The following is a 14,334-nucleotide window of genomic DNA, read 5'->3' on the forward strand; positions in this document are numbered from 1 at the left end:
CTTCCTAAAATATAATGGGCAACTCTGTAAAAACAGAGTCCTATCACTAGATAATGTCTGTAACTCTGGGAGAGCTTTTTTCAGATTGCACGGTCCACCTCACACTCCTATTGGAGAGTCCCAGCCAGTGGAAAGGAACCTGATGGGATGTTTCCTGTTCCTCAAGTCTCTTAGGATCAGGGAACAAAATGGAGACCCACAATGTTAGACCATCACTGAAGGGACTTTTACAGCTATATATCATTATAGTTAGCTCTGCTTTCTGGATTTTACCATTGTAACAGGCAAAGCTAGATGGTGGAAGACAACAGTGGAGACCTGTCCTTATGGCTGTGACTGAGAAGGATTTGCTGCTTTATGACTGTATGCCATGGACAAGGGATGCCTGGGCATCACCATGTCATAGCTACCCCCTTGTTGCTACAAGGTAAGTATAATGACAAAAAAAAAAAAAAAAAGCTATCCTACTCTAAATCTAAAAATAATGTAAGGTGAATTCTATTATCTTCGTTATTTAAAATAGCATTTAAGTTGTTGGTTGAGATATAGTTGGTTGAGACGAAAACTTATCTTTCACAACCTTATTATTTTGCAGCTCCTAGCTCAGAATAAATGTTTTCTTTCATTAGCATTTTTTTTAAGTTGTTGAAGCAGATTCCTAATTGCTCCCTTCAAATCTTGCTTAGTCATGAAGATAAATAGTAGGGTTTTTTTCTTCCTTTACTTTATTGACTGTGACTAGAAAACCACTGAAATTGTGGCAGCCTTTTGACTGAGTGATGAAATCATTTAAACCAGAATGTGGTACTGTGGATAAACCACATAACTCAGCCAAAATATTCTTCAATTCTGTCTCTGGCATAAGAGCACACAATTTTGGTGCCAGCAAATAAACATTGATTTGACCTGAAACAACAGGATGTTTCTAGCATGCCAGATGTGGAGAGTTGGAAGGGAAAAGAATAGAGATATGTAGATTTGGGGGCCAAGATTTCTTCAGATGTAACTGGAAACTGGTGTGAGACTAGAAAACATATTCACATTCAGCTTTATTTGGGCTTAAAAAAAATAATCCAGTTTTGAAGTAACTCAAAAATTACACATTAAGAAGGAGCTCCACAGAAAAGTATTGGGTAGAAAAAAAAAAAAAAGCTAAATGATGGAGTCACCCCTGGTGTGTCCCCCAGGGAGCAGTGTGGTTGTGGGGTCAGGGGGATGATGGGGTTCCTGCTTTGAGTAGACAAAGATTCATGTGAAGAAGAATATTCTTTAAATTATAGGAAGACTTGCACGTTTTATAGGATTTCCTTCAATTTGCCAATTTCTTTTATATATGCCATTTTCATAAAAATATAATTAAAAAAAATTTTTTTAACATTTATTTACTTTTGAGAGACAGAGACAGACAGAGCATGAGCAGGGGAGGGGCAGAGAGAGAGAAGGAGACACAGAATCTGAAGCAGGCTGCAGGCTCTGAGCAAGCTGTCAGCACAGAGCCTGATGCGGGGCTCGAACCCACAAACTGTGAGATCATGACCTGAGCTGAAGTCGGATGCTCAACCGATTGAGCCACCCAGGTGCCCCTCATAAAAATATAATTTTTATATAGCTTTTAGGAATTTCTCTGTAATTTAGAGCTGGAGCACCTAGATCACAGAATAGTGATAAAAGATTTGTTGAGCCTCAGAATTAGGCAGGTGCACCCTCATTAATTCCTTGAGGACATAAGGGTCCTGCAGAAAGACTGAATTTATGAGTTTCTCTGGTTTTGTTCCCGCCCCCCTCCAGATTTTTTTTAATCCCCACTAAATTATAACCTTTTGAGGTCAAGAACTATGACTTTGTCATCTCAGCACTCCCATGATGCTTTGCATATAGTGGGCCCTCAATAAATCTTAATTGAGTTTAATTCTATTACTTAAATTATAGTTTCTTGGTCATGGTTACATTGGGAGTCTGACAGGAATCCTATGAAAACATGTAGACCTATCAGTAGTTATATCAATTAAATTTGTATTTTCCAAAATTTAGAGTTTATGAATATGACTATTGAGATTTCTTAAGTTTAAATTTTATGGAAGAAGCTTCTACTTCAGTTATGATCATGCAATGCAAGGAGGGTAGCTTTATCCTTACACATTTCCCTAATTGTGTGTCACTGGAGGCATGGAGCAGAAATCTGTGACATCCCATAGATGAGTTCAATACTAGAAGGTACAGTCCTATAAACAGATAAGTTCTGGCCATTGACATACAGGGCCTAGATCCCGAAAGTACTTCGTACTACAGAAGGAAATGGGGTTGTTCTGTGTATACTATCAGTGTGGCATTAACTTGCAAATAGGGAAAAGAGATAAGTAAGTTTTAAGAGCTAAAACTCTAAAACTCTTAGGAGAAAATACAGGAGTATATCTTCATGACCTTGGTTTAGGCAGAGCTTTCTTGGATAGGACACCGAAAGCATAAGGAACAAGAGAAAAAATAAATTGGTCTTAATTAAAATTAAAAACTTTTGTGCTTCAAATGTCACCATCCAGAAAGTGAAAAAACCCACAGAATGGGGGGAAATATTTGTAAATCATCTAATTTGGGACTTGTATCTAGAAAATAAAAGGACGGTTACAACTCAATAATAAAAATATAAATTACCAATTAAAAATAGGGAAAGGATCTGAATAGACATTTGTCCAAAGGAAATATTCAAATGGGCAATAAGCACATGAAAAGATGCTCAACATGAGGGAAATGCAAATTGAAACTACATTGAGATACCACTTCCTACCCACAAGATGGCTATAATTATAAAACAAGTGTAGACCAGGCTGTGGAGAAAATGGAACCCATATACGCTGCTGATGGGATTGTAAAATGGTGCAATTGATGTAGAAAACAGTCTGACAGTTCCTCGCAAGGCTAAACATTGAGTCACCAAAAGGAATGAAAACTTATGTCCACTCAAAAACTTATACAGGAATGTTCATAACAGCATTATACATACCACCCAAACAATGAAAATGACCCAAGTGTCTACCAAGTGGTAAACAAACGTGGTATATCAATACAATGAAATATTATTCATCAGTAAAAAAGAATACACTGCAATGTGGTTGAACCTCGAAAACATGCTAAGTAGCCAGACACAAAAGACCACATATTTCATGACTTAGTTTATGTGAAATGGCCCAAATAGGCAAATCTATAGAAACAGAAAGTTGATTATTCATTACTTGGGAAGGGGCAGGGGTTGGGAGAAATAGGAAGTGATGGCTAATGGGTATAGGACTTCTTTTTGGGGTAACGAAAATGTGCTAAAACTTGAGTGTGGCGATGACTGCACAATTCTGAAAATGCTGAAAGCCATTAATTATATCTCAGTAAAGCTATTATAATTAAAACAACTCCTCCCCCCGCCCCCAAAATCCAAAGATGTAATAGAAGAGACTAAGACCAATCCTTAATAAATTGAGTTTGAGTCCTTATTCTGCCATGTATAGTGGGTAATTGGCAGCATGTTACTTAACCTTTTTGTGCTGTAGAATTTTAATTTATTAAGTGAATCCTAATGAGATAGGGTGGGTGTGAGTATTAGATGAGTTAGTACTTGTAAAATGCCTACAATGGTACCTGACACATTGTAAATGCTCAAGTCAATGTTAGCTGCTTTAATTATAATTATTATTATTTATTGAGTGAAAATCTGTCAAAGAGAAATTCTGTGTAAAATGTATAAATGGTTTGTTTCCATTGTTAAAAGAGGAACTTAGTTTGTGTAAGTAGTGAAAGTTTCATGTTAAACTTAAGGAACTAAAATGTATTATTTGGATCAACCTAGACATGCAAATTGAACTTGGCCATCAATTAAATGGGTGGAGCCTGTAGTTCTCTGAACATGTTGTTTCTTAAGAGGTTTAATTAATTTAACAGTAGGGATTCTTTCCTCCTTGTTCAGGAGGTACCAGGGGATTAGGAACTAAGATGACAGGCAGATGAGAGGTTTATTTTTTCCATGTGGCCTTGTCAGCCAGGTGGAACTGGTTGAAGTCACTGCAAGATAGAATTAAGTGGGGCTTAATCATCCTCTGCCTCCCAGAGCGGGTAGAATTTGGCCACTGAGAGAAACCAAAGGCTGGAGCCAGACCAAGAGGTATCCCGCAGAGAGAAGCAAGGCCAGAAAGTGGTACGTTTATGTCTTTTTAGTGTGGGGGGAAAGAGAGGGTTTGAGATTTATGAGTAATGAGAAAGGGCTGAATATTCACTTTCACTAATTCTACTTCTAATACTTTGGAAAATGTTCTTATGGGTAGATGAGACAAAGAAAAAAAGATAGTATAAAGACATAGGAAAGGAAAAGAAATCAAGGACCTTGATTACCCACAAAGGTAGGTGGTCCCTGATAAGAGTTAATTGTGGTTTAAAAATCAAAGAATGTTGCTAGAGTAATATAAATTAACATCATTTATTGGCTTGCACATTTACAGATTCCTAGAAACCAAGGTGTGTGTATGTGTATTGTGTACCTAATAGCTATTACTTCACATTGGTGACGAATTAAATAAAATATGAGAGTGATAAATGAAGAGAATTTTTATTTAATTTATTTAATTTTATTTTACTTATTTCTAGAGAGTAAGTCAGAAACATGACACAGGTAGAAAAACACAATGGTTTTAAAAAGGCTGTGGATTTTGCAGGATGTGCATTTTGTAGTCTTTTCCTATAAACTTTGATCTTTGACTGAAAGAGAAAAAGATCCAAAGAAAGTGTGGCTACTTTACAGTGTGGAAAATTGAAGTGGTGTTGTGCTTATGGGACTTAGGGGACAAAAGCTGCTAAAACGCCTTTGCATGAGCTCATCTGGCCTCCCCACTAAAGGGGGCCTTTTGGCAGTATGTTCTAACCAACTGCTGCTCAGCAAGAGTCCGCAGCTGGTTTGAATTAGATTTCTTCTGCCAGATATTTCATAATCAAAACCTGTAGGAAAATTTCTCCTAGACCTTATATTTTTTAACGTCTGTCATGGGATTAACAATCAAACTGAATGTGGTAGAATCCACCCTGGCACTTTCCCCATGCTGTATCTTACTTGGATCATATGTGGAGTAATTTTGAAACCTACGTAACTCTTGCTGAGATAATTCATGTTTAATTGGCATGTTGGTTCTATAGGAACCAGCTCAGGGAGGCAGCTCTCTAAGCATATTTTCATGGACCTCTGAGGATCCCCTCTTCAGGGGGTCTGTGAGTTGAAAACTGTTTTCATAGTAATACTAAGATATTATTTGCTTTTTTCCCTGTTGATATTTGTACTGAGAGTTGGTAAAATTGCTGGTGCCTTAGCATGAATCAAGGCACTTGGCACCAAACTGTATAGATTTGCGGGAGGAGATGGGGAATGCCAGTTTAACCTCAAAGTGCCTTTGTTGGAGAAGTACAAATTATGAGTTTATTTAATCTTAATCCTTGAATATTCATATTTTTAATATTCTGTAAGATGAGGTGGGAAGTACTCACAAAGCACCTCTGCCATGTACTGTAGTATGATAGCTGTCTCAAAGAAAAACAAGTGTGTGGTGGAGTTGCTGGTTTAGGTACCTATGTTTTTTCATGGACTGCCATTTTTTACTTGAAAAAAACAACTTATGGAGAGATGGCAGAGTGGGAGTATCCTAAGCTTACCTCATCCCCCAGGTACAACTAGATAACACATCAATGTAGATAACACAGAAAACGACCCAAGGGCTTGCAGAACAAACCCCACAACTAAAGGTAGAGAAGAGGCTACACTGAAGAGAGTAGAAAGGGCAGAGACATGGTGGGGAGCTAAAAGGACCCTGGCCGTCTGCAGTACAGAGGGAGCCACAGGCACAGAGAAGGGCAAGAAACAGGCTATCACGTCAGGAAGCCTGCACAGGAAAGGCAAATCCCCGTAACATTTGGCTTTGAAACTGAGGGGCTAAATTTCATGAGTTCTTATAACCAGCCGTGCTTAAAGTCTGGAATTTTGAAAATCTGTGGGCTTGGCTCTGGGAGAGCCCCAAGGGCTGTAGGAAGCTGAGACCCCACCCTTGTAGAGACAGCACAAGAAACACCCAAGGAGATCCAATGTAGAAGCAGCAGTTTGAAAAACACCTGGGTCATATGGGAGGGAGAGTAATTTACTTATCTCAAAGCAGGTCCCAGAGAGGCAGGGATTGCAGAGAGACCCCCTCCAGGAACAAAGGAGCTTATAGGTGCCATTTCTCCATTTCCCTCCCCTGCCCCTCAGCATAAACACACGGCCATCACTACTCACTACCTAACTTGCTTATAACAAGCCACCCCTTCACCGTGTGCTTCGGTGGATCCACCCTTTTCTTTTTTAATAAAATTTACTTATTTTTTGAGAGGGAGAGAGAGTGTGAGCCGCAGAGAGGCAGGGAGAGAGAGGGGGAGAGAAAGAATCCCAAACAAGCTCTGCACTGTTAGCATGGAGTCCGATGGAGGGCTCAATCTCATGAACTGAATCATGAGATCATGACCTGAGCTAAAATCAAGAGTCAGACACAACTGACTGAGCCACCTATCCACCCTTTCCTGTCACACTTGCCTTTGGGTCCCCTCCCGTAGAAGACCTGCATAAACTTCAACACCATGTCTCCCAACCTGCTCATTTTATTGGGCCTTGGTCCTGGTGGTGGCACTTGGCCACCTTCCAGGGAGGTTGCATGCACCTTGTTAAACCTTAATCCTCCAACCACACAGGCTTGAGGTGGTCCCCACTGGCCCCAGTGTCCTCAATGGCTGCACATCCCCTGTGGAAGAGGACTGGTGCCACCTTCTTAAATGTACATGCCCCACCCACTACTTTGAAGAGCATCTCTGGCTTTTCTAACACAGAGAAACAGACCCAGAGAGTTAGACAAAATGAGAAGACTTAGGGGGGCACCTGGGTGGCTCAGTCAGTTAAGCATCTGACTTCGGCTCAGGTCATGATCTCGTGGTTCATGGGTTGGAGCCCTGCATCAGGCTCTTTGCTACAGCTCAGAACCTGGAGCCTGCTTCAGATTCTGTGTTTCCCTCTCTCTCTCTACCCCTCCCCTGCTCACACTCTGTCTCTGTCTCTCAAAAATGAATAAACATTAAAAAAAAAAAATGAGACTGAGGATTATATCCCCAATGAAAGAACAGGACAAAATCACAGCAAGACAGTTAAATGAAATGGAGATCAATAATATGCCTGATAGAGAATTTAAGGTAATGGTCATAAAGATAGACAATGGACTTGAGAAAAGAGTGGAGGACATGAGTGAGACCATTAACAAAGAGCTAAAAAAGAACCAGAGTTGAAGAACACAATAAGTGAAATGAAAATTCATTAGATGGAATAAACAGCAAGCTAGAGGAAGCAGAGGAACAAATGAATGACCGTGAAGACAGAGTAATGAATGTAATCAAGTTGAGCAGGTTAGAGAAAAAAAAAGATTATGTAAAATGAGAATAGACTTAGGGAATTCAGTGATTCCATCAAGCACAATAGCATTCACATCATAGTGATCCCAGAAGAAGAGAAAGAAAAGGGTGCAGAAAATTTATTTGAATAAATAATAGCTAAAAACTTCCCAGACCTGGGGAAGGAAACAGATATCGAGATCCAGGAGCCACAGAGATCCCCCAACAAAATCAACCCAATGAGGTTCACGCAAAACACATAGTAATTAAAGTGGCAAAAAGTAATGATAAAGAAAAAAAATTTTAAAGCAATAAGAGAAAAGAAGATAGTTACATACTAGGGGACACCCCATTTTTCAGCAGAAACTTTGCTAGCTAGAAAGGAGTGGCATGATATATTCAAAGTCCTGAAAGGGAAAAATCTGCAGCCACGATACTCTATCCAGGAAGGCTATCATTCAGAATAGAAGGAGAGATAAACAGTTTCTCAGACAAACAAAAACTAAAGGAGGTCATGACCACTAAACCAGCCCTCAAGAAATGTTAAAGGGGATTCTTTGAGAGGAAAGGAAAGACTATGAGTATGAAAAGTAAGAAACACAAAAGCAGTAAAAATAGGTATATCCATAAAAATCAGTCAAGGCATTCACAAAATAAAAGATGTAAAAAATATGTCACCATATACCTAACACATTGCAGTGGGAGTCAACAGTGTGGTCAAGCTTAAGTGACAATCAACTTAATATAGACTGCTATATACAAAAGATATCATATACAAATTGAATGGTAACCACAAATCAAAAACCAGTAATTGATATGTAAAGAATAAAGAGAAAGAAATCCAAGTATATCACCGAAGAAAGCCAGCAAACCATGAAAGAGCAAGAGAAGAAAAGATCAGGGAAAAACTATCAGAACAACCACAAAACAGGTGACAAAATGGCAGTAAATACATATTTATCAATTATTACTTTGTTTTTTTTAATATAGAATTTATTGTCAAATTGGGTTCCATATAACACCCAGTGCTTATCCCAACAGGTGCCCTTCTCAATGCCCATCACCCACTTTACTTTGAATGTAAAGGGACTAAATGCCTCATTCCAAAAACATAGGATGACAGAATAAGTAAAAAAAAAACAAGACCCATCTATATGCTGCCTACAAGAGACTCATTTCAGACCTAAAGATATCTACAGATTAAAAGTGACAGGTTGGAGAAACACTTGTTGAGCAAATGGACGTCAAAATAAAGCCAGGGTAGCAATACTTATATTGGATGAAATAGACTTTAAAACAAAGATTGTAGCAAGAGACAAGTCTGTCAGTATATTAACAAAGTATATAACAAAGTATTTTATTATATGCTATGTAATAATAAAGAGGACAATCCAACAAGAAGAAATAACGGTTGTAAATATTTATGCACCCAACATGGAAGCATGCAAACACATAAAATAGTTAATAACAAACATAAAGAACTAATCAACAGTAACACTGTAATAGTAGGGAGCTTTAATACCCTACTTATATCAATGGACAGATCATCCAAACAGAAAATCAATAAGGAAACAGTGACTTTGAATGATATACTGGACCAGATCGATGTAACATTTATATTTGGAACATTTCATCCTAAAACAACAGAATACACATTATTTTCAAGTACACATAGACCATTTTCCAGATTAGATCGCATATTAGGCCACAAAACAAGTCTCAACAAATTAAAAAAATCACAGTCATACCATGAATCTTTTCTGATCACACTGCTATGAAACTACAACCACAGGAAAATATCTGGAAAGAGCACAAGCAAATGGAGGTTAAATAACATGGTACTAAACAATGAATGGGTCAGCCAGGAAATTAAAGAAGAAATAAAAAATTACATGGTGACAAATGAAAATGAAAACACGATGGTCCAGAATCTCTGGGATGCAGCAAAAGTGGTTCTAAGAGGGAGGTTTATAGCAAGAAAAATCTCAAACAACCTAACCTTACAGTCAGAGGAACTAGAAAAAGAAGAACAAACAAAACCTTAAATCAGCAGAAGGAAGGAAATAATAAAGATTAGAGCAGAAATAAATGATATAGAAACCAAAAAACAACAGAACACATCGATGAAACTAGGAGCAATTTGTTAAAAAGATCAACAAAATTGATAAACCTCTAGCCAGACTTATAAAAAGAGAGAAAGGACTCAAACAAAATCACAAATGAAAGAGGAGAAATAACAGCCAACACCACAGCAATACAAATAATTGTAAGAGAATATAAGAAAAACTATATGCTAAAAAAATTAGACAACCTAGAAGAAATGGATAAATTTCCAGAAACACATAACCTACCAAAACTGAAGCAAGAAGAAATGGAAAAATTGAACAGACCAATTACCAGCAAGGAGACTGAATCAGTAATCAAAAACTCCCAACAAACAAAAGTCCAAGACCAGATGCCTTCCTGGACGATTTCTAGCAGACATTTAAAAAAGAGTTAATAACTGTTTTTCTCAAACTATTCCAAAAAATAGAAGAAAAAAAACTTCCAAATTTATTCTATGAGGCCATTATCACCCTGATATCAAAACCAGACAGGGGCGCCTGGGTGGCTCAGTCAGTTGGGCGCCCGACTTCAGCTCAGGTCATGATCTCGCGGGTTGTGAGTTCGAGCCCCGTGTCGGGTTCTGTGCTGACAGCTTAGAGCCTGGAGCCTGCTTTGGATTCTCTGTCTCCCTCTCTCTCTGCCCCTCCCCTGCTCATTCTCTGTCTCTCTCTGTCTCAAAGGTAAAACATTAAAAAAAAAATTAAAAAAAAAACAAAGACACCACACACACACGCCCACACACACACACACACACACACACACACACACACAGTAATGCAGGCCAATATCTCTGATGAACAAAGATGGATAAATCCTCAACAACATACTAGCAATCCAACTTAAACAATACATTTTAAAAAATCACTCACCATGATCAAATGGGATTTATTCCTAGGTTGCTAGGGTGTTTCAACATTTGCAAGTCAATCAATGTGATACATCACGTCAATAAGAGGAAGGATGAAAGCCATATGATCATTTTAGTAGATGCAGAAAAAGCACTGGACAAAGTATAACATCCATTCATGATAAAAGCCCTCAACAGAGTAGTTTTAGAGGGAACATACCTCAACATAATAAGACTTTATGTGAAAAACCCACAGCGAACATCATACTCGATGGGGAAAAACTGAAAGCTTTCCCCTAAGGTCAGGAACAAGAGAAGGATGTTCATTCTCACCACTTTTATTTGACATAGTATTGGAAGTTCTAGCCATAGCAATAAGAACAAAAAGAAATAAAGGCATCCAAATTGGTAAGGAAGATGTAAAACTTTCACTGTTTGCAGATGATGTGCTACTCTATGCAGCCAACCCAAAAGACTCCACCAAAAAACTGCTAGAACTAATAAACGAATTTAGTAAAATCACAGTCCACAAAATCAATGTGCAGAAATCTGTTGCATTTCTATATACTAATAATGAAGTAGCAGAAAGAGAAATTAAGAAAACAGTCCCATTTACACTTGCAACCAAAACAATAAGATACCTAGGAATAAACCTAACCAAAAAGGTCAAAGACCTGTACTCTAAAAACTGTAAAACACTGATGAAAGAGATTGAAGATGATACCAAGAAATGGAAAGATGTTCCATGCTTGTGGATTGGAAGAACAAATATTGTTAAAATGTCTATACTACTCAAATAATCTACACATTTAATGCAATCCCTATCAAAATATCAACAGCATCTTTTACAGAACTAGAAGAAAGAATACTAAAATATGTATGGAACTGCAAAAGACCCCAAATAGCCAAAGCAGTCTTGAAAAAGAAAAGCAAAGCTGAAGGCATCACAGTTCTGGACTTCAAGTTATATTATAAAGCAGTAGTAACCAAAACAGTATGGTATTGGGATAAAAGTAGACCTATAGATCAATGGAACAGAAGAGAAAAATCAGAAATAAACCCACAATTATATGGCCAATTAATCTTCAACAAGGTGGAAAGAATATCCAGTGGGAAAAAGAATGTCTTTTCAACAAATGGTGATGGAAAAACTGGAGAGCAACACACAAGAAGAATGAAACTGGACCACTTTCTTACACCATACACAAAAATAAATTCAAAATGGATTAAAGACCTAAATGTGAGACATGAAACCACTTAGAGTAGAATTCAGTGATTGACCACTTATATACAACACCCAGTGCTCATCACAAGTGCCCTTTTTATGTTATGTCATTTTATTTTGTTTTATTTTATTTTATTTATTTTTTAGTGTTTATTTACTTTTGAGAGAAAGAGAGAGAGACACAGAAGCGTGAGTGGGCTAAGGGCAGAGAGAGGGAGACACAGAATCTGAAGCAGGCTCCAGGCTCTGAGCTGTCAGTACAGATCCCAATGTGGGGCTGGAACTCACAGACTGCTAGACCATGACCTGAGCTCAAGTCGGATGCTTAACTGACTGAGCCACCCAGGCACCCCAACAAGTGCCCTTTTTATTTTTTATTTATTTAAAAAAATTTTAATGTTTTTACTTAGTTTTTAGAGAGAGAGCAGGCAGGGGAGGGGCAGAGAGAGAGGGAGACACAGAATCCAAAGCAGGCTCCAGGCTCCGAGCCATCAGCACAGAGCCTAATGCAGGGCTCAAACCCACGAACCGTGAGATCATGATCTGAGCCAAAGCTGGACACCTAACCAACTGAGCCACTCAGGCACCCCAACAGTGCCTGTTTTAATACCCATCACCCATCTAGCCCATCTCCCACCCATCTCCCTCTATCAACCTTCAGTTTATTCTCCATCCTTAAGAGTCTCTTGGGGTTTGTTTCCCTCTCTTCTCTTCCTCCCCACTTACCATGTGTTCATCCGTTCTGTTTCTTAAATCCCATATATGAGTGGAATCATATGGTATTTGTCTTTCTCTGATTGACTTATTTCGCTTAGCATGATACATTGTAGCTCATCCTCATGGTTTTAAGTTGCATTTCCCTAACAGCTAATGATGTTGAGCATCTTTTCATGTACTTATTTGGCATGTGTGTATTTTATTTGGAGTAATATCTATTCAAATCCTTGATCCTCTAACTGGGTTGCTTTTTTATTATTCATTTGTAAGAATTCTTTATATATTCTGTAGACAAATACCTTATTAAATATATGACTTGCAAATGTTTTTCCCATTCGGTGGGTTGTCTTTCACTTTCTTGATAGTGTCATTTGAAACACAAAAGCTTTTGGTGCACCTGGGTGACTCAGTTGGTTAAGCGTCTGACTTTGGCTCAGGTCATGATCTTGCGCTTTGTGAGTTCAGGCCGTGCATTGGGCTCTGTGCTGACAGCTCAGAGCCTGGAGCCTGCTTCAGATTCTGTGTCTCCCTCTCTCTGCCCTTACCCCACTCATGCCTCTGTGTCTCTCTCTCTTTCTCTCAAAAGTAAATAAACATTTAAAAAAATGTTGAAGCAGAAAAACTTTTAATTTTGATAAAGTCCAATTTCTCAGTCTTCTCATATGTTGTGTCTCATTTTTGTGTCTTAATCTGAGAAGGCTTTCCCTAATCCAGGGTTACAAAAATTTACTTGTTTGTGTTCTTCTAAAAGCTTTATAACTCTTACACTTAATTCTTAGAGTCAATTTTTGTGTATAGTATGAAGTAGTGGTAAAATATCATTCTTTTGCTTGGGAATATCCAGTTATCATAGTACCATTTGTTGAAAAGACTATTCTTTTTCCATTGAACTCTCTTGGCAAAAATCAATTGATCATAACTGTAAGGTTTTGTTTTTTTTTTTTCTGGACTATCAGTTATATACCTGTGGTAAGTTTTGAAATCAGAAGTATGAATCCTTCAATTTTGTTTTTCAAAATTATTTTGGTGATTGTGAGTCCCTTGCATTTTAATTTGGATGTTAGTATCAGCTTGTTAATTTCTGCAAAAAAAAAGACATGAAATTTGGTAGAGATCACATTGAATCTGTTCATCAATTTAGGGAATATTGCCATCTTAAAAATATTATCTTCTAGTCTGTGATACAGCGTATCTTTTTATTTATTTAGGTTTTTAATTTCTTCTGGCAATGCTTTGTAGTTTTCTGAGTATAAGTTTTATATTTCATTTGCTAAATTTATTTCCTAAATGGATTGTTTTCTTTTAAAAATTTTTAAGTTTATTTATTTATTTTTGAGAGAGAGACACAGAGTCTACAACCATACCATACTGAACGCACCTGATCTCGTCTGATCTCAGAAGCTAAGCAGGGTTGGACCTGATTAGTACTCAGATGGGAGAAAGAGAGAGAGAGACCGGGGTGGGGGGGTGAGGGGAGGGAGGGGGGCAAAGAGAGAGACAGAGAGAGAGAGAGAGAGAGAGAGAGAGAGAGAGAGAGAGAATGAATCCCAAGCAGGCTCCACACAGTGGCACAGAGCCCAATGTGGGGCTCGAACTCTAACCATGAGATCGTGACCTGAGCCAAAACCAAGAGTCAGACACTTAATCAACTGAGTCACCCAGGCGCCTCGGATTGTTTTTTAAATTTCCTTTTTAGGTTGTTTGGTGGTAGTGTATATAATCAAGACATTAATTTTTATATCTTGATCTGCATTCTTGTTCAACTTATTAGCTTAATAGGTTTTTAGTGGATTCCTTGGGACTTTCTATGTACAAGGTCATATCATCTTCAAATAAGAGGTAGTTGTACTACTTTCTATTCTGGGTGCCTATTATTTCATTTTCTTGCCTCGTTGCTCTGGCTAAAATCTCCAGTAAATGTTGAATAGAAGTGGCAAAAACAGACATCTTTGTCTCCCAATCTTAATGGGAAAGCATTTAGTCTTTTACCGTTAAGTGTGATGTTAGCTAT

General features: G+C 38.0%; 1 protein-coding gene across 1 annotated transcript in view; it reads left to right on the forward strand.

Moving 5' to 3' along the window:
- Positions 1 to 14,334, forward strand: part of SNTB2 (syntrophin beta 2) — a 104,819-nt gene that overhangs the window by 72,468 nt on the left and 18,017 nt on the right. The window contains exon 4 of the mRNA XM_042968168.1: positions 285 to 427. Within this exon, the coding sequence (XP_042824102.1) occupies positions 285 to 427 (143 nt within the window). The remainder of the gene's footprint in view (positions 1 to 284; positions 428 to 14,334) is intronic.

This window comes from Panthera tigris, chromosome E2 (assembly GCF_018350195.1).
Source record: "Panthera tigris isolate Pti1 chromosome E2, P.tigris_Pti1_mat1.1, whole genome shotgun sequence".
NCBI lineage: Eukaryota > Metazoa > Chordata > Mammalia > Carnivora > Felidae > Panthera > Panthera tigris.